Below are 20,425 nucleotides of genomic sequence, written 5' to 3'. Positions count from 1 at the left end.
GCGCGGCGGCGGCAGCTGCCCACGAGGGGCCCGGACGTCTCCGCGTGCAGGTCCTCGGTCGGCCGGGCTCAGACCCCCAGAGACTCCTCCGTCTGCCCGGAGCAGGGCTGGGGGGCTCTGTGGCCTCCAGCACCACCAGGGCCCGTGGGAAAGGACGGAGGGCCATGCCCTGCGCTGCCCGTAGGGCTGTCGCACCGACACGGGTGACATGGGTGACCTTCACGGACCTCCGACCACCCGTGAGGCTCTGGCCTGGAGGCATGGCTGCGGAGATGACAAGTCCTTGCAGGGGCCTTTTGCGGTGGGTGCCGCTGTCCCAACTTCGCAGCTGAGGGTGACTGGCTGTCCCAGAGTGTCCTGGACTCTCTGAAGGTTAGCCCCAGGAGTGCTGCATTTGGGGGGATCCTTCAGATAACAGCAATTCACACAAGCAAACAGAGGGTTTGGAGTCCCATTGGGGGTTTTCAAACAAAAGCATGAGGTCAGGGGTCGGCGGTGACCACACGGAAGCCCGAATCCCTGGGTGTGAGTGGGGCGCCGGGTGTGGGTGACAGTCTCCCCGTGCACCTTGGGCTCACTTTTCCTGTCCCTTTGCTCCAGCACTCCAGGCTCTCCGTGGGCGAGGAGTCTCCGGTGGGGCCCGGGGCCTGTCTGTCTGCCAGTTCTCACAGCCTCACTGTGAAGTGAGGAGGTGGAGCCGTGTGCATGCGTGTGCGCATGCCCCCACAAATGCATGTGTGCACAAACAGTTGGCCCGTCAGCAACGCGGTGGTGGGGGGTGCTGACCCCCGGCACAGTCAGAAATCCACACACAGCTCCTGGCTGCCCCCAGACTTTCCCGGTCGGCCCTGCGTCTGAAGGGCCCCCACCCGCAGGTGGAACCGGCTGCGCTGCGCGTGGAGGACGGTGTCTTCTGCCTGCGGACGGGGACTCGCGGAGCCCAGGGCTGGCGGCCAGCAGCCCGCTGACGGTGACGAGCACGGAGTGCCTGTGTTACCCGTGTTATGCATTGTGTTCTCACAGCAGAGTAAGCTGGAGAGAAGAAAAGGGTATTGAGAAAGCCACAGGGAAGAGAAAACACACCTACTGTGTGTACTGAAAAAACCCCACATCCCGTGTGCGTGGGCCTGCCAGTCCACACCCGAGTTGTTCCAGGGTTAACCTCGTGTGCACGCCCACAGATGTGTGTGCGTGCGCATGTACCCTGTCACACACACATCAGGAAATGTCGTGCCAGGCAGGACTTCTGGGGAGTAGACTCTCGAGGCAGGAAGCAGGGGCGTGGGGGGGCTCTGGCGGGCGGTCACTCCGGGTGGCGGAACCTCTCCTTCGCGCCGGGAGGAGAACCGTCCCCGGGCGGGGAGCGGGGACTCTGGACGAGGCGGGGCAGCTGCCAGCGCTCGTCGGAGCCGCACACCCAGCCGCCCTCCTCCAGGAGGGGACGCAGGGACACAGATGGCTCCTCTCAGACACAGCCGCGCGCCCAGTGCCGCTGGCTTGGCTCGCCGTGCAGACAGTCTGGAGCCAGGCCAGCTTCACCGGCTCCGTTTGGGCTGGGGCCTCCGCGGCACTCGGAACGAGGTCGTGCCGGGAACGTGGGGACGCTTCCGGGAAGGCTGGCGTCCAGTCTGGGGCCAGAACGTTCCAGCAGTTTATCTGAGCTCCAGGTCTGCGAGAGCCGAGGGGCGGAGACAGGAGCCGAGGGGCGGAGACAGAGCCGAGGGGCGGAGCCGAGAGCCGAGGGGCGGAGATGGGAGCCGAGGGGCGGAGCCGAAAGCCGAGGGGCGGAGACGGGAGCCGAGGGGCGGGGCCGAGGGCCGAGGGGCGGAGACGGGAGCTGTCGCCCGCGCAGTCTGGTTGTCATTGGCGTCCCCGCAGGGCGCTCTGCGGGGAAGCCTGGGTGTCTACGTGTGCCCTCCGGTCCAGGCCGGAATTCCGCCGGACCGGCCGTGACTGCGCCCTCCGCGGGGCGTTGACGCCTGGGAGCGCGGAGAAAACAAAGCCCGTGCTGCTCGGGGAGCGCCGCTCCGGGTCTCTAACGAGTCGTTCCCACAGGGCGACGTTTTGTTCCGGGAGAAACGCGCGTTCGTGAGCGGCCGCGGCAGTTTCAAGCCCAATTTGAGGTAATGAACTTGAATTTCCCTCTGGAGGGGACGAGCTGCGTGGCTGTCGCGCTGCCACCTAATTCATTATGCGAGATGTTTTCCCGTAGATCAACAGCGAGCTTCTTAGCATAGCGAGCGTTCAATGAAAGCACCGGGGGGCGAGCGAGTAACGAAGTTTCTTTCCAATAAATCAGACTTAGAACGGCGACTCCCAGATTCCGAAGGGGCGCGTGTGTTCAAAAATAGATACAAGTTATCGAATGTAAATCAGTGCTTTTCCCAGGTCCGCTCTAACTATTGAAGACATTAAAATTTCACATGCAAATATTTTAATTATTTACTTTAAAGTATAGATATCTTAAAGTATAAGTATTTTAACAATAAGTCTTTAAGTCTTTGGACCAAGTGCCCAGTGGTTTAAAATCCCTTAAACCAAGGCCAGTTGCTGGCGTACTCCAGAGCCCTCGAAGTTACCAGTCTCCCAGAGTAAACCCCGGGCTGACATTTGTTAGCTGCCACAGGCTCTTCTTGCACGCCCACTGACATCCGCTCTGTTCATTGTTAACTCTGCCACTCGCCACTCCACTTTGCCGATTGCATTCCATTACCTACTCTCCTGTTTTTAAAAATTATCCTTTTGCTTCTGATTAATTAAGCATGATTTTTTTCCACCCCCGGCCCCTTGCAGAAAATAAATAGAAACACAAAGTAAAAACAAAAATCACGTGTAGGCACACACCCCAGCGATCATCCATCACCGATCACATTTCCGTGCGTGGGCTGGGTGTGCGAGACACAGATGTGCGTGTACACATGCCTGTCAGGCATGCGCCACGCACCACCTGTCGCAGCAGACCGTGCGGATTATGATGGGGATGGAGGCTCCCATTTGCCCCGTGACCGCGGAGCTGTTCCGACGTCCCCCAACACCTGGGACCCCCGTTTGCGGTGAGGCTGGTGCGGAAGAACCTCCGGCACGGCCAGCACACACAGTTACGTGTGGCACAGCGTGCTGGACACTGAAGATAAACGTCTCTGCTCCTGGTGTGTGCTTTGCTACATTTTTATTGTTATTTCAGAGTGGGCTCTTCCTGCTTATGGAACAGGTGTGCTGTGAGCAGCAGGCCGAGCCGCACCTGCAGGGGCCGTGCACACCCGGTGCTCACCGAGTTCACCGCATCTCGGTTGCCGCGTGTGCTCCCGTGTGGTGTTGCGTGCTCGCAGCCCGGGGGTGGCCGGCTGCCCGCAGAGCCGCGTGTGCGGCAGACTGCCGCAGTCCAGGCGCGTGTAAGGGCCTCCAGGGTTCCCAGGGCAGTGAACTTGCGGCCACCGAGTTTTCCAGAACGTGTCTCCGCCGTGAAGCGGTGGGGGCTGTGGGGCTGTTTCCCCCTTTGAAGTCGTGTGCTGCAAAACTGAGGTTACGGCCTTCATATTGTAACCGTGCTTCCCCCCATCTTAATGTATAGAGAGCATTCTCCCAGGGCGTTAAATGGTCTTTAAATTTTTGACTTTTGGTGATAAAAAGCATCCCATTATTTGGAGTTCCTTATAATTTAAAAAACTAGTTCTTCCAGTTGGTTATTTGCCTTTGATTCCATTTTTGTCTTTTTTTTTTTTTTGGAGGGGACCCGTAGAAATTGCATCTTTCGTCTAATCCAACCAGTTCGTCTTTGCCTTCAGTTCCCTCTCACTTCTCAGGCTGCGGTGAGCCCCTGGGCCTGTCGTTGGTTCTGCTCCATCAGCCAGTCCCGACGCGGCTGATGGCGGCGCCGTCTGCAGAAAACGGTCGTGAGGGGCGGGGACCCCTGACTTGGGTGTCTAGCCCATTGCCAGAGGACGCGCCCTGACGGTGCCGGGCACTGCCGTGCCGGCGGCCGCGGGCTTCCGTCCCGGCCACCTTTCTGCTCCGCAGCCGCACAGCCTCCGAGAAGGAGGCCAGACCCTCGAAGCTCCGGCTTCTGGATCTTCGACTGAGGTGATGCCGCCACCTCACGGGACTCGATGGGAACTGGACTACGTAGAGACGTGTGTGTGTGTGTGTGTGTGTGTGTGTGAGAGAGAGAGAGAAGCACAGGGCCTGAGAACGGATTCAGTGCTGTGTCGGGGAGCGCGTGGCAGCTGGTGATCCCTGCCTGTCGGACTGTCCCATCCGTGTTTGAAGGCCCATGTCACTGAGCCCCTTTCAGACACGGAGGAGTGGACGCCCACCCCGCTCGCCGCGGGCAGTGTGGTTCTATGTTGGGGGGGGCGGGGAGGGGAGGGAGGAGACACTGGCCACGTACTGGCCACGTTTCGCGCCCCCTCCCCCCGCAGCCAGCCCCCCCCCCCCCGCAGGACGCAGGATAGGGAGCGCCCCGGGACCCTGTGTCTGCATTCCTTGCATTCCACTGCCCTGCTCTCGGCTTCTGCCAGGGGCTTCCGGCAGCATCTGTGGCCTGGGGCAGCGTCCTCTGGAGGGGCTTCTCGCTGCTGCGGGCTTCTCTGCCTCCCGGCTTTTGCTTCGTGCTCTTTCCAGGTGTTTCTGGGTCGCCTCCCATTTCTGGGATGGGGCCGTGGTGCTGGGAGGTGCCCTCGAGTCCTTCTGGTGAACCTGCCGCGGAGCCCGGCTCCTGCACCTGCACCTGCAGAAACCACCTGAGCTGTGGCAGAGCGAGGGCACCTGGGGGTGGGGCCGGCGTGGCGTGGGGAGGTGCACTGTGCGGCTTTGCCCCCCCATCCCCGCGTTTGGTTTGGTGCCCAGCTCTTGCCCACACTCCGCGTTTGCCGGCCTGAGGGGCTACGGTTTCCTCATTTGCGGACGGGCTCCTGGCTGGAGGTCCTGTGACGTCCAGTGTGGTCTGAGGTCGCTCCAGGTGCCAGCACCGGGTTGGGGACTTTGTCTTGGACTGCTACTGGCCGCATTTCTGCGTTTCCCGTGCATACAGGTCCTCCCCGCGTCCCCAGAGCGACCTTACTCTTGTCCCTGCTCAGCTGCGCTGGGCTGCCCAGCGTCCGGTGCTGTGAGAATGGACTGCTGATTGCGTCCTGCCGCCCACAGGCAGGGATGCTTCCTGAATTAGAACTCATTTTGGAGTTTAAAGTATTAAATGTCACATTTTGAAGATGGCACGTCTGGTCTCTTCGTTGTGGGAGTGACGGCGGCCCAAGGCCGAGGCTGGGGAGAGGAGAGAGGAAGCTCAGGACTCTCCCCTTCCTAATGCATCCCCCTTTCCCCCCTAGCGCCCAGAAGACTCTCCCCCTCCCCTCGAATCCTGTTTAAACACTCCTTTCTCACCCTAGCGCCCCGCGCTGGTGTGCTGGGGGGCGGGACTTCGCAGGTCTGGCCAGTCCAGGGAGGAAGAGCACTGCCTTTACGCGGCTGTCAGAGGTGGCCTGTGTTTCTTCTTCTGGACATTTATTGATTGACTTCCTGACGCAGAGCGGCTGGCAGGGGCGTTTGCACAGATCAGTACAAGGAGCCTGCGTAGGCAGGCGGTCGGGGAAAAGGCGTCCCCTCTGGGGAGACCACAGGATACAGGGCGCCCCTCTGGGTGTCCGAGGCTCCCTGGGGCACGGGAGGGCCCGCTGCCTTTGCTCCAGGGCACGCGGGCAGGCGGTCCCAGGGGGGCCCGGGTTTCTGTCCCAAACGCCCCCCCCGCAGTGGAGGGTTTTGTGTAAGGCAGGCACCGGAGGCTCTGGGAACCGGGGCAAGAACCAGGTCTGCCCGGAGCCGGGAACCCCACACACAGGAGTCACCGCGTGGCAGTGAGAACGGTCCCTGGAAACGAGACACCTGGGGGTCCTAGGGCCTTAGGGGGCCTCGGGGAGACGTCGGCCGCTCCGCCCCGGGGGCCCTCTGGAGGGGTCCGCATCTCGGCTTCTCCCTGTCAGAGAGACGAGGAGACGGAGGAGGAGGAGGGAGAGGAGTTCGGCTGGGTCTCTGTCCGCTGCTGCTGCCACCGCCCTGGAGACACAGTGAAGGGGGGTCTGGGGGCGTGCCCTGCCCTGGAGCCTCGGGACCTGTGACCCTTCTGCGTCCCGAGTCACCACTGGAACCGACAGCGGCCCCGGGCTCCGGCTTCCTGTGTGCTAAGGGTTGGAGTGGCCATCAGCTGTCCCTGCCCCCCGCAAGTTGGAAGAGAAACCCCCCCCCCGCCCAGGGCTGATTGCTCCTCTCCCCAGCCCTCCCTTGCCTGGGTGAACAGCGTGACAGTTTAATTAGGGGCCGGTGACAGTCACGGGCACGTGGAGACGGTGAAAATCGAGAGCCTTCATTGGACAGTTTTCCTTCTCTCTTTGTTCTCTTCTCCCCGGGAAAGGAGTGGATGGTTTGGGTTTCTCCGCGTGTAACCCGGGCGCTCACCCATCCCTGGGTGACGGAGGGGGATTTCAGGTCGGGGACGGTGACTCGTGACCCCACGCCCGCTGCCGGGCGGGCCGTGCCGCCCTGGTGTCGCTCGGGGTGGCTTCTGCCCCCAACGGGCACGTGCCCGGCTGCTCGGTGCTCCTTGAGGTCGAGCCCTGGCCATGCTGAGCACCTGTCAGGGTGTCTGTCTGTCTGTCAGGGTTTTAAGGTGTTTGGGGTGTTTGTTAGGGTGTCCCCGCTCCCCCAGACTTGGAGTGTGACCATACTTGGCGATGGGATCTTTACAGAGGCGATCCCGGTGAGTGGAGGTCCCGTGGGTGTCCTCCTGAGGGTGGGACACTCAGACAGTCGCACGGGGGAAGGAGACCCCGCGAGGACCCAGGAGAAGACTACAAGCCGAGGAGAGCGCGCTCAGGGGCAGGGAAGCCTGTGGACGCCTGGATCCCAGGTGGCGTCCCTGCTGCTCCGCCCGTGACGCCGGGTGACAGCTGCCGGGTGACGGCAACCAGGTGACGGCCGCCGCAGCCAGCGCCTGCGGAGTCTGTTCCTCGGGGGGCTGGGCGTGCGGACAGCTCGGGCCACCCAGGGGCCATGCCGGGCAGGGGCGGCGGGGCATGCAGACCGTTCTCGGGTGGGACCCGCTCCCCTCTTCCGTCAGTTTTTCCTCTCGGGGTTCCTTCCTGTCGGGGTGTTCGCCCTCGCGCCCCTCGCCCACCGACGTCCGCTCTGTGGAGAGCTGCCTTCTGAGCAGATGGACCCCGGGAGCCGCCTCAGGCTCCGGGAGGAAACACACGCTCCCCCCACACCCCGTGGGGCCCCTGACTCGCCCGCATGCGGAGCTGCGGGCGGTCTGGCCCCGAGCGCGGGCGGCTGGACAAGCAGGGAGCAAGTGAACCAGGTCAGCGCTCCCAGCAGCGGCTCCCACACGCACCCCCACTGCGTGCGTCCCTGGCCCTGGGAGAGAGACTCGGCGTTTGCGTCCCCACGGGAGTTTCCTAAGGGACACACGAAGTGACGAGGACCGTCCACAGAGGGGCTCGCGTTTTGTCTGTTTCTAGGATTGGACGCGAGGCTCAGGAACAGTTTGCGTGGGGTTCGTGCGAACCCCGGCGGGAACCTGCCGGGAGCCACGCCCAGAGGCTGCGGAGCGGTGGGGTCGAGCCGGGTCCGGGCTGCGCGCGTCTCGGCCGGGTGGCCGGCGGGCACAGTTCTGTGAACCGAGGGTCCCCCTCGGGAAAGGGAGCGCCGCGGGGCCTCCTTCCGACCCACCTGCCGTGTCTCACCGGTCCGGTGGCCAGCAGCGGGGCCAGCTCTGACGTGCGTGCGGCCACGCAGCCGCCAGAGAAGTGGCGGGTGCCCACGGAGCCCGTCCCGGTTGTGTTTGCAGGCCGCCGGACCAGGTCATTCGGGTCACTGAGTGGTTCCCCGGCCAGCCTGGATACCTACGTGGCTCACGTCGCCGAGATGGGTGGGCGGCCTGGTTGGTCTGGATCGCGGGGACCGGGCCGAGGCACGGCTTGCACCGGGTTCCCTCCCGGTCGTGGGGGCTGGACGTCTGGGGTCGGGGTGTCGGCAGGGCCCGTCCACCACGAGGCCTTGCTGCCTGGCTAGCGGACGCCCCTTCTCCCCGGGTCCTCCTCCCGGGGCCTCTCCTCGGTGGGGACAAGCCCCGTCCGATCGGGCCGTCCCTCACGGCCTCCATCGTCCACAGTGAGACCTCCGGAGGCCCAGTCTCCAAACACGGCGACCTTGGGGGTTCGGGCTTCACCCTGTGAACTTGGGGGGCAGTGCCGTTCAGCCCATGGCCGGCGGTGACGGTGAAGGAGTCCGTGTTCTCTGCACACGTGGGCCCGAACACCCGCGGCCGTCTCGCCGTGCGCACCTGGCGTGGGGAGCCATGTCACTGAGGATGCTGCATCGGTGTCGGCTGATGGGGGGAAGGCTTGTGTGAGGTCACCACCCAGCCTCATGGAGAAACCCAACCTCTTTCAGCTCATTTCCACGCAAGAAGGGATTTCGGGGGATCAGCCCCCGGTTCCCCGGACACCCCGATTCCCTGAAACGTCATTGCTGTGGGAAGTGGCATCGGCGACAGGGAGACGGGAACGCTGGGAAATGCGGCACAAGCTGGGTCCCGGGGGACGCGCCCGCGAGTGTTCCGTCGTGGGGAAGATCCCAGTCTGTCTGCCGCCCCACTGTGGAGGCGGGACACGCGGACAGTGTGTCTGCCACTCTGGGGTGCGGAGGGGTGGGTGTTGCGGGCCGGGAAGGGCGACCAGGACGGAGGGACGAACTTGAAGTCCCGTTGGCCCTGCTCCCACGTGGACGGTCTCAACTGTGTCGCCGTTCGAGGAAGGTGGGAGACCAGACGGGCCCTGAAACGCCGCCTTGGGCGGCACACGCGACTCTGTCCCGGGCTCCGTGGGGAAATCACACCCGCACCAAGGCTGTGACCCGGCCGCCTCAGGCACCCACGGGTGTGTGGGGTGTGTGCGGTGGCTGGGCCGGATGCTCCGTGCACCCTCGTCCAGCACAGTTTTACGGGTGATTTCTCTCCTCACGCGTAACAGGGGCCATCAAAGGTGAGGATTCCTTCCCGCCAGGCCGGCCTCGACGACCGGGACCCACAGCCGGGGGCCTGCGTCCGGGTTCCTGGGGAGGAAGGGTGCCAGCCCCTCCCTGCAGGGAAGCCCCTCCCACCTCTCGTCCCCCCACCCCTCCTCCCCTGCAGCTGCCCCCCAGGCTCCTTAGAGCCGCTTCTTGGGTTTTTGTCCTTTTCTTTCCTGCGAGCTTAGCTGCTTAAAAGTTAGTTCGCTGGTTTTATCGTGGTTTTGGCGGGAGTGGGGGTGGGGGTGGGGGCGGAGAGGAGGGTGGGGCTGCCGCATGGTCTGAAATGCGGTTCCTCCACCGGACGGAAGTGGGGGAGCCGAGGGGGAGCCGCGTGCCCTCACCGTGTGCTCGCTGCGCAGCTCCGCAGGGAGGCCCGCGGCAGCCTTTGTGGAGTTCCGGGGCTGGCGGCTCGTCTGGGGCCGTGGAAGAGCCGGAGTCTTTGTTTCTCGGGGCTTTCACCTCGCCATCGTCCCTTTTCTTGGTCTCTGAGGGCGACGAAGGAGTGGGGAGGAGTGGGGAGGCCGCCGTTCCAACCTGCGCCCAGGCGGCTGGGCAGCGGGCGGGCACACACCCCGCGGGCGGCCGAGTCTCTCAGAGAGGCGCGGTGTCCGGGCGCAGGGGGGCCCGGCCCCAGGGGAGCCCGACCGGGGGCGTCCGGATCAGGGAGGGGGACAGGTGAGGGAGGCCGTCAGCAGACAGGGTCCCCAGGGCGTCCGTGGCTGGTAGGGGCTGGAGGGCCCACGCGTGTGACACGCCGACTCTGGGGAGGTGACCCAGGAGGAGCGCCCTGTGCGTCGTGGAGGCCAGGCCTGGGAGCAGCCGCGGGTCGGGGCCTGACGTGGGGCCGAGAGTCCCCCTGTGCGGCGATCTCCTGGGGGGACGCCTGAGCACTGGAGGCGGGTGGCCTGGTCCGGGGGTTGGTGCCGGGTGTAAGGGCTGCCGTGCCACCTCCTCGCTGGGCCCTGCACCCTGCGGCGCCCCGCCCGCGGCCTCACACGGCAGGCGGGGCCGCGTCGGCTGGTGCAGAAGTGGCGGCCGGGGGGCACCCACCCCGGAGGGAGGACAGCCGGGCCTGAGGGGCGGGGAGAGGCCCTTGGCTGGGCAGATCTTGGGGTTTCGCCCCTGGAGACCCCAGTCAGATGCTGCCCCCCGCCGCAGACCGCCGTCCGAGTCGCCTCAGCACATTTCCCCCCCTCCCTCCTTCCTCGATTGCTGAGCGCCCTCTGGTCCTCGCGGAGCTGGCACTGCACGTTCTGTCCCTTGAGGCGTCTCGGATCGCGAGTCTGTCCCGGCGCAGAGGGCAGCCGTGGGCTCCCCTCGGTCCTTGCGCGGAGCCAGGGGAGGGCCTTTGCCCGCGGGCACTGACCACGGCCCTGTTCTCGCCGCCCCCCCAGGTGGCCATGAAAGTCATCGACAAGAAGCGGGCCAGGAAGGACACGTACGTCACCAAGAACCTGCGGCGGGAGGGGCAGATCCAGCAGATGATCCGCCACCCGAACATCGCCCAGCTGCTGGACATCCTGGAGACGGAGAACAGCTACTACCTGGTGCTGGAGCTGTGCCCCGGGGGCAGCCTCATGCACAGGATCTACGAGAAGCAGCGGCTGGAGGAGCCCGAGGCCCGCAGATACGTCCGGCAGCTGGTGTCCGCGGTGGAGCACCTGCACCGGGCCGGGGTGGTCCACCGGTGAGCGCCAACCTAGTGTGGGGGGGCTTTCGTCACCCTGAAAAGAAACCCACTCGCCCCCCGGTCCCGACCCCCGCGCCTCCCGGGCGGCCACGCCTCTCCCGTCTGTCGCTGCGGACCCGCGTGTCCGGGACGCTTCCCTTGAGTGGGAAGACACGGCCGTGGCCTTCGGTGACCGGCTGCCTTCCCGCAGGGCCGTGCCTCCCGGGTCCGGCCGCGGCGGGGCAGGTGCCGAGCGCCCCTCCTGGTTCCGGCCGAGGGACCTCGCGCGCCACAGCCAGGCCGTCCGCCCTCAGCGGCCGGCCCACCCTTCGCTGTCGCGCCTGAGCCGCCGCCACGCTCACGTGCTCTGGGGAACCGTGAGGTCACCGGCAGCCCTGTGTTTGACCTTACGCAGAAACACACGGCTTTAAACAATACAGCTTCCAAGGGTGCCCTTGTCGGTGGGAAGCCGTTCGCGCACAGTGTGCTTGGCAGGGGGAGGGGCTGCAGGTCTTTAAGTCCCGCGCTGGCCGGCGTTCCGGCTGGGGGCAGACATTCTTCCTGGGGGGGGGCACAGTGGGGCGGCCCCCCCCGCCGTCCCCGCAGCCAGCCTGGGCCTCGGGGCGCCCTCCAGGCCTTGGCTGTTTCCTCCCCGAGCGAGAGAGCCCCCCCAAGCCCTATTTTTAGTCCCGCGCCGGCGTCACGAAATCACGCGCCGTTAGGACTCTCTGAGTTTAGATCAGCAGGGAAGGGAACGTTGAGAGGTTTTGAGTGAATAATGCTATTTCTGGCTCTTTCTGACAATTCCCCGCACTGCCCGTCACGTCCTAGCTCTGCCGCCGCTGTTAGGGGAGGGGCGGCCGCCCGAGTGCCAGGTGCGTGTCTGTTGACGAGGACGACACCCCCAGACGCCGCCCGGTGAGTCGGCGGGGTCACCAGCTCCCCTGGCCACAGCAGAGGGCAGATCCGCGGGCCCCGGGGTGTCAGGACTGGGGTTCGTGTGCCCAGCTCTGGGGACTGTGAGGACAACAGGGGAGAAGCCGGTGACAGCTGTGCCGGGGTCTCTCCGGAAGGAAACTCCCCACGGCCCCGTGACGGGATCTTCGAGAAACCCGGCCCCTCTCCCTGCCGCCGCTGTCTCGGTGCTGTCTCTTGCTCCGACCCCCAGCACACGGCTGCTCCCCCTCCTTGGAGACGCATCCGTGAGCTAGTCTGGGCCAAGGCACCGAGGCTGGAAAGCCGGGGAAGGCGGGAAGCACGGGGCCCGTGGGCCCGCGTTCCCTGGCGTGACGGGCTCTGGGTCCTTGCGGGGGGCGTGCAGGCTGCTGCTTGTCTGGCGTGTCATCACCATGGACACCTCAGGGGAGCCGTCTTTCCTGGGACGTTACAGCTACACACCCGACTTTCCACCCAGACCTGTTTCGGTGTCATTTGTAGGTCCGTCTTCAACAATCTTGTAAAAGAAAAGGAACTAAACCCGTGTAGAGCGGATTTCCTTCGTTGGCCAGGAGAGCTGCCTCTGGCACCCGACCGGCCATGAGGTTGGCGTCTTCTGCGCGACAGGCCGTGGGCGACGCCGGCAGCGGCACGGCGGCGTGGCCTCCGCATCTCGTCCCAGCATCGGTGGAGACCCTCCCTGCGGTTACACTCTGACGAGTTTTGTTCTTTTTCTCAAACGAGCTCCGCCAGCAGGCGCCGCATCTGATGATTCGCGTGTTGCCCGCTGAGCTGGAGCCCCGAGTCCGCGATCCCGGACAGCGCCGCTTCTGCTCACGCTGCTGGTCTGGGGGTCGTCCGCGCCTGCGAACTGACACAGTCCAACCGCGCTGCACAGGGAGACTCACGGGGCAGCACGGTGCCGCCCTCCCGAGCGGGGAGAGACCAGCCGGCCGCAGGGCAGAGGCACGTGACCCTCGGCGGTGGAGCGCGCCTGTCCTGGGCGTGACCTTGTGTGTCCACAGACACCGCACAGGGCCCGCGTGTGCTGGGGTGGGGAAATGCCGGGGAGAGGGGGCCCTGCTTTGTTCTGTGGGCCTGACGAGGAGCAGGCACGACCCGGACCCGTCTGGAACGAAGCGGTTCTTCCAGCCTTTCAGTTTTCCTGGAGCGGGGAGGACGGGGCGGGCAGGTGGGCGGGGAGTTTGGGGACAGGGCCTTCGGCTGTGAGCACGCACCTCTCTGCCGGCATGCCGGTTCTAGAGACCCAGGGTCTGTGTCCGGCTGCGGTTCTGAAAAGGGAGGGAGACGTGAGGTTTTCCCACGTTCTGGCTCGCACGCAGCCGGGCGGGTCGGGGTGGGGGTGCCCCGGCCAGCGGTGTCGGTTCTGAAGCCAGACCGCTGCGTCCCCACGGCAGCCCCCGCCCCTCAGGCCGCGCACAGCTCAGGCTTCTGGGCTGTGCTTCCGAGTGCGCCGCAGAGAGAGGGGTGGGCCGCTCCGAGGGCTGTCAGGGTGGGGGGGATTAGAGGGGCCGACACCTGGGAGCACAGCCGGTCCTCGCTTACACAGCGGGTCAGCTCTGCAACCTCAAGCCGAGTGGTGTCGAACCAAACCCGCTGGGTGTCCTCTGAGGACCTGCTCTGCTAGGAGGACGCGTTCCCTGTGACGGCCACACGTCTGCGTCATCCACATTCTTCTTGGGAAGTGGGGTTCTGGGGGCCCGAGGCCCCACCGCCCGCCGGTCTCCGTTTCTGCGGCTCTGGCCGTTTCTTCAACTGAATCCTACTCATCCCTCGGGTCCCAGCTCCAAGCCACCTCCTCCAGGAGACCCTCTCGGCTAGGCGCCCTGGTCATGAGCTTCCACAGCACCTTCTGCTTTGCTTTCCAAACACTTTGCACGTGACACCTTCCTTGTCTGACGTCTGTCTTCTGCGCAGCGCCCCCCCCCCCACCCCGCTGGCTCGCCGCCGGCCCGGGGGGCACACGGTGGGACGAGTTGCATGAAGGAGGGGAAGTTGATCGAGTGCAGCCACCGTCCGAGCCAGCGTGGGGGTGGCAGCTTTCTGGTGGTCGGTGCCACGTACTTTCTGGAATGTTCCATATGTTCCCTGGAATTTTGAGGGCATTTTCTTCTTTGGCTTGGTGCCAATTTGTTTATTTTTCAGGTCGCAGTGGGGAGAGTGGCCTCTTTTTGGTGATGAATAGCTCTTTCGTTTTGTCAACGTTGCAGGGACTCAATTAGGCTTTCCTTTGGAACACGTAAAATCGGTGCATGCCCAACAATTTTGTGTGTGTTTTACCAAGGTGCCCGCGTTGCAAATGAACGGACGATTAAAAGTCATTTGGTTTCAACACGGAGCTTTGGACGGTAAACCCGAAGCCCTCATACCCTCGTCCAGGGGAGACGCTCGCTGCCTGGGGAGTCGTGTGCTCGCCGCGGACGCTGTGTCCTGGGCGGGTGTCTGAAGTCCGTCCGAGGCCGCGTCCACGGGCAGAGCGTCCCCCCGCAGACGGGAGCCGCGCGGGCCGGTCCAGCCCCTCCCTCAGCTCTCACTTGAGAGAGCTGACGCCCCAGCACCGTGTGCGTATCGCCAGATTCGTCCCCGCGCTGAGTCCTTCCGGAACCTCCCGCTGGACCTGGGTGAGGACCCGTCACCGGGTCGTCCTCACCGCTGACCTGTCGGTGGCCGTCCAGCCTGGCGTGGCCCCGGACGCGGGGGCACACTTGCTCTCACTTCGTGCGGCGAGCGGCCGTGCCGGACAAACCCTCTCCTGAGGCCCTCGGTCAAGGGAGAGTCCGGAGCTCCGGCCGAGCCTCGGGTGACTGGGGGAGGGCGGTCAGCGGGTGGTCAGTGGGCGGTCAGCGGCCAGTTGGAGGGAGACAGCCCGCGGCAGAGCTGCCCTCCAGCCGTCCCGGGCGGCGGGGGTTCCTCCGCTCGGCTTCTCCACGTGGGTCTCCACCGGCTCCCTCACCCCCCAGGCGCCTTCTGGCCCCCCTAACCCCGAGGCCCCTGCTGTTCTGTGGTATGTCACTCAGCTCCCCGCTTCACGTCGGGGCGGCCCTGAGGGGCTCCCCAGGCTCCCTCTTGAGTTTCTGCCCCTCAGCCCGGGCCTCGGGTGTGTTAGAGCCCGACCTTCGACCTCTGCTGGCCTTGGCCGGGCCTGGGAGAAAGGCCTTCATCCCCTCCCAGTGCTCAGGCCAGGTGCGAGCACCTCACACACGTGCGGGTGAGCACGCCACACACCCCACACGTGCACGCCACACCCCCCCCTGCCGCCGGAGCTGTCCTCACACCCGAGCACACGCACACCCATGCCTCCCACGGGTGCATGCACGCCCCCGACATGCACACACATGAACATGTTCACACGTGCAGGGTGCACCCACAGACCCATGTGTGCCCACACTCGTTGCACCCGTGCACCGGCACGCACGCAGGCACGTACGCACGCCCCTTCACCCCGGCAGGCGCCCGTCTGCCCCTCCGCTCTCCAGAGCCCCCCCCCCCCCCCCGCACCGCTGTGCTCGCTTTGGGCCGCCGGGCCCCCCTCTCCGGGGGGTTCGTTGTGGCCGGCCTCCCACCCTCGGCGACTGGCCACCGTCCTCATCCTCGTCCTTGTCCTCGCAGACACACCAGGAGAGCCTGGGGGAGGGGGGAGGGGGGGCGCTCGGCAGCTTGGACGGAGCTGAGCCTGTGCGGTGAGTCCGGCCTGCTGGGGCCTGCTCTTCTGAAACCGCTCAGCACGAGGTGGGGCTGGGGAGTCGGGCTGTCCACTTGGGCTCGCCCCTGCCTCCAGCACCCCCACCCCGCCCCCGAGCACAGGCGAGAACCAGCCCGCTGCCCCTCGGCTGAGGGCCTTGGGGGAGCCCCGGGGGGCACTTCCCTCTCGAGAGGGGTGGTGCCTCCGTTCCCCCCGGCTCCCTGTTCCCAGCAGTTTCCCAGACTGCTGCCTCCCCTGCCCCCCCATGAACCCAACCCGCCTCCCCTGCCCCCCCATGAACCCGACCCACCACCCCTACCACGGGGGGCACCCGGTCCCTTCCTCCCGAGTCCTGACTCCTCTTGCCAGCCCCTTGGCCAAGAAAAACCTGTTTCCCTCTGTCCAGGGGCCCTTTCCTCCCACTTCCCTTCTGTTCCTGGCCGCTGGCTCACCTGAACTTCTGGTCCGCCTGCTGCAGGGAGGGACGGCCCCTTCCTCTCTCTCCCCCTCCCCGAGGGACTGATCGGATCAGGGGCGTTAGTGAGAAATGGGTGTCACCTCCCTCACCCTTCCTGCCCAGCCAGAGGTGGGACACTGCCCAGGGCCAGTGCTCTGCTCTGAGGGATGGCGCTCCCTCTCCCACGGCCCACCGTGGTGGGAGGCCTGCAGGTCTTCCTAAAGGTGCGCTAGACACACTCACACAGAAACCTTCCGAATAAATTCATCTTCCTCGTCATCCCCGAGGAGCCTCTCCATTCGGTGGCCTCTGGGGTCCGTCTCGGCCTCTTCGGTCACTGCCGAGGGGCTGGGCCATGGACCCGGGGAGCCCACGGTGCTGAGGGGCTGGCGGTAAATTTCAGGCGGTGGGGAGGCTCCGCTGCGAACGTCCTACGTGAGGCGCGTGGCTGTGGCCGTGCCGATCCTGGTGGTCAGCCCGCGGGACAGGGAGAGATGCTCAGTCTACTTTTAAAAAATCAACAGGCTGTATCTTCAGGACGGTTTTAGGTTTGGTGCGGAAGCCACAAGAGCCCCCGTCCTTCCCCACCCCGTCTGCGTCGATTTTCCTGTTTCTAACATCTGGGAGAGTGTGGCACACGCGTGACCGCCGATGAGCCGACCCGGGGACGTGGTCAGGGACTAGGGTCCCTGCGTTGCGTCGGGCTCGCCAGGGGACGGGCGCAGCAGGGTGCTCTGAGTTGTGATTTCTGTAGGTTTCGACAAGTCACGATGCCATGTGGTGGCCACTGCAGCGTCGTCGGGGCCGATTCCACCCGCAGAGAAGAAGGAGCTCCGCCCCTCCCCCTCCCTCCTCCCGGAACCTCTGGCGGCCGCCGACCTTTTTCACTGTCCGTGGTTCTGCCTTTTCTGGAAGGTCACGTGCTTGGAACCATGCAGTCTGCCCTCTCTTCAGACCACCTTCTTCCCCTTGGACACACGTGTGGAAGGTTCCTCCGGGTCTTTCTAGGACCCGAGAGCTCGTTCCTTCTGCTCACGGAGAAGTAGTAACCCTCCACTGCCCGGCGCCCCCCACCCGTGTGTCCACCCGTCCCTCACCCACTGGAGGCCCCCGGTGCCCCCCGGTTTTGGCGACGGCACGCGGCCGCTGTAAACGTCGGCGTCCCTGCCTGGCGATCGCGCGGCGGTAAATGCCGGCGGGAAAGCTGTGTTTAAAAACAGGACTTGAGAGCCTGTTTTCCTAAAGGGGCAGAGGGTTAGCGTTCTCCCCCCTCCTTCTGGCTGCCTCTCAGAAGCCGGGCGGGAGGCGGACACAGGCGAAGCCGCCGAGGGGGACCCTTCCGCTGCCTCAGGCAGTCGGTGTGCCCACCCGGACCGAGGCCGGTGCGGCTGCCCGCGCCCGTAACCGGCAGTGAGCGGGCGGTGCGGTTCCCTGGAGGAACCCCCACGGGAAGGTGACAAGCGGGCCCAGAACCGGGTTCGCTCGGGGCTGGGGCGCGTCCCCGTGGGAGGCCCTGCGTGGGAAGAGAGTGACTTCAAAGGGTTTCATTTTTCTTGGTTTGCCGGATAATTACATGTTTGTGCCTCCTCCCGTTCCCCCGGTTTCCCCCTCCGGCCGTTCCTCTTCCTTCCCGAGTTGCGTCTTCGCCCTTCCTCTCCGCACGGCGGCTGTTCCCAGGCCGGCGCGGCCCCAGCGCTGCCCAGCTCCTTCCACTCTCCCCGGCGGTTGCTTCTTCTGGCCTCGTTCTTTAAAGCTGTTGCTCTCCGCAGTGTTTGTTCTAAACTAAATCCCCCCTTTGATGTCTTAGCGTGGCTTCCATTCTTGCTGGAGAAGGAGGTTCAATTTGCCGGGAGCAAGCTGCGGCCTTCCTTTAGATTTGAACAGTGCCGCGGCTTTGTGACCGGTGTTCCGGGGCCGCGGCTGGTGAGCGCACGCGTGGGCCGGGAATGCTGCACACGCGTGAACAGAAGGTCAGGGCGGCCGTGTGTCCTGAGGGTCTTCAGAAGGGAGGACGGGCCTCCCCGAGTCCTTGCCAAGTGTCTCGCTGGACGGGGCGCAGTCTCAGGGACTCCGCCTCCAGCAACACACACACCAGCCGGAGAAGACGCAGCCCGCTCCCCTGGACTCACTGACGACTCTGGGTGCTTCCGGGCGCCCCCCAAGGGAACCGGTAGAAAGGGAGGGAGACCTTTTACCGTGGTTTTGTCGTAGCTCCCAGAGGTCCCCCCGTGGCGAGGGTTTGTGAGACCACCCTGAAACCATCCCCGAGTGGCTCCCTCATGAAGATTTTAAATGGGCGCTTGCTCTTTAAGTGGCTTGGGTTAAGAGTTCCGGCAGTCGCATCCGGCGGAGATTCACAAAGCGCTGTCACCCACACCCGGTCAACGTCAACGTCTTGTCCCGTGTCTCTGTGGTCCCGGTGCTGCTCGGGACAGGTGTCAGTGATTCCTGTCGTAAGAGCTGAGGGTGTGGGAATGACGTTTCTAAAACTAATGACATTGATGTTGGCGTGTATGCTCTTAAACAGGATGGTACGGCTCCGTGGTAAAGAGCACATGTAGTCATTGGATAATTTCCTTGCGTTTTTTAAAGATTATATATTTGTGTTTTCCAAGTACTTTTGTCTGTCCCATTGGAAAAACGGGGAGGACCCCCTTACCTTTGGGGTCACCCTCACGGGGACACATGCAGTGCCTTCAAAGGGCCGTGGCAGCCCTAACGGACTCTGCGTGCTGTTTCGTCGGGGTTGGCGTGGAGACACACCGCTCCCCCCTCCTCGCGTGTGCACTGGGGTTGGGGAGGAGGCATGTCCGTGCTGCGGCCGTGCGTCCCAACGCCTGCTCCCTTCCCACCCGCGTGTCCGGCCCCAAGGCTACAGCCACTGTGCAGCTTTGAAATCCGTCGGGCGCTCGTGAGAGCTCACCTTTTCTCAGTGCCTGACTCCCTACTCCTCTCCCATCTCAGCCCGCTGCCCTGGTGGTCCCCGGGCGAGCGGGCGCCCCACCGCCTCCTCCTGGGGTGGCCCCACACGGCCGTCTCTCCTCCTCGCTGTCCTGTCCGCACTCTCCCGGGCGGGTGCACGTCCCTTCGGTCCCTTCGAGGCTGAGCCACGACCCAAGTCTGAAAGCAGGAAGCCCGCAGGTGCAGGCTAACCCCCTCGGTGCAGTGACTGTAACCGTTTTGGTTGTGCATCTGCTGGCAGCACGGAAACACTGGGACCGAGTCCAGATTCTCCCGGAAAACGGGTGGGCGGGCGGTGCCGGGTGGGGAGGTGAGCGACTGTCCCTGGGACACGGGCCCCTGACCCGGTGCCGCGGGCCTGCCCACTGTCCCCTAAAACGCCTCAGGACTCTGGCGTGGTGTCATCTGTCCCCACGTTCGTGTATCACGATCGCACTCTTCTCGTCCTCACGCGAGAGATCAGGAGGGAAAAAATGACTCTTCCGCCCGCGTCCCTGTCCCCAGGTGGGAAAGTGGGAGCCGGCCCAGGGGCGCTGTGTCTGGAAACACCGGTGGGCAGAGCGTCCGGAGCGGGTGCGGGAGGGAGGGACACTCCCCGTACGTGGCGGTCACGGGCGTCCGAGTCGGCAGGCTGCCGTTTGAGATGCTGGGAGTGGTCGACCTGGACGGTTTTGATGACCGAGTGTCTCTGCTCCTGCCCTCATTCCCCTCCCTCCGGACACCCCGGGCGGTCCCTTTGCTGGCGCAGGTTCCCCGGGACTCAGCGAGCCCCTGGCCGTGCCGAGGTGGGCGGGGTGGGCCCGCTCCTGCCCCCTGGGAGCCCCGGTCCTCAGCGCAGACTCCAGGGGCCCCTCGCACTCAGCCTGACCCTGCGCCCTTCCCCCTTCCCACGGCCCGGGTGCCCCCTGTGCCTGTTATCAAGGGCTCCCGTCCTCTGGAGAGTGGTCTTTGTTCCGTGTGCGCACGGCGGTCCTGTGAGGTGAGCCCGTGCTCCGGTGTAGCACCAGGGGTCAGGGCCCTGGCGTCCGAGGGCCCCGTGTTTCTGCCCCCCACAGCACCTGCCCGGTGGAAAGATGAACTCACCGGCAGCTGCCCGTTTGGCCTCCAGGTGGAGAGGCTGTAGGACTGGCAGAGTTTTCCTGTGTCTGGTTCCGTTAAAGCTGCTTCCCGAGTCTGTGGCCGCCCCCCTGGCAGGGGTCGCCCGGCGTCTCCCCAGCGTGTGGCCGCGCTGTTGCCCCCAACGGTTCTGGTTCACGCCTGGGTTTCAGCGTCCGTCCTGCTTCTTCCGGAAACTTCTGTGTTCAACGGGCCTCGTCCTCTCTGAAACCCTCTAGCAGCCACCTCTGTCACGCCCTGTAAATGTTTACTGTCCGACGGTGGCGTTCTGGCGGAAGGCTCTGTGGGCGGCGTCAGAGGGGCTCTCGGACCCTCTGCTTCCCCGCAGAAGCGGAACGTCGTGTCGTGGCTCGGATGCCCCCTGACGCTCTGTGCGGTTTTGTGTGTTTCAGGGACTTGAAGATAGAAAACCTGCTGCTGGACGAAGACAACAACATCAAGCTGATCGGTATGAGTTTTTTTTTTTTTTTCCTTAAAGAAGATTATCCTTTAAGTGCTGTTCTGTGCCTCGTCTCTCCTTTGT

General features: G+C 64.8%; 1 protein-coding gene across 3 annotated transcripts in view; it reads left to right on the top strand.

Moving 5' to 3' along the window:
• HUNK (hormonally up-regulated Neu-associated kinase) overlaps positions 1-20,425 on the top strand; it is a 61,224-nt gene that overhangs the window by 8,504 nt on the left and 32,295 nt on the right. For all 3 annotated transcript variants that reach the window (XM_045852750.1, XM_045852752.1, XM_045852751.1), the window contains exons 2-3: positions 10,455-10,747; positions 20,295-20,350. In XM_045852750.1, coding sequence (XP_045708706.1) covers positions 10,455-10,747; positions 20,295-20,350 — 349 coding nt within the window. The remainder of the gene's footprint in view (positions 1-10,454; positions 10,748-20,294; positions 20,351-20,425) is intronic.

Source organism: Phyllostomus hastatus, unplaced genomic scaffold (genome assembly GCF_019186645.2).
Source record: "Phyllostomus hastatus isolate PE091 unplaced genomic scaffold, TTU_PhHast_1.1 phas_contig_948, whole genome shotgun sequence".
Lineage (NCBI taxonomy): Eukaryota > Metazoa > Chordata > Mammalia > Chiroptera > Phyllostomidae > Phyllostomus > Phyllostomus hastatus.
Note: the sequence above shows the minus strand (reverse complement) of the source record. Positions and strands in the feature narration are given on the sequence as shown.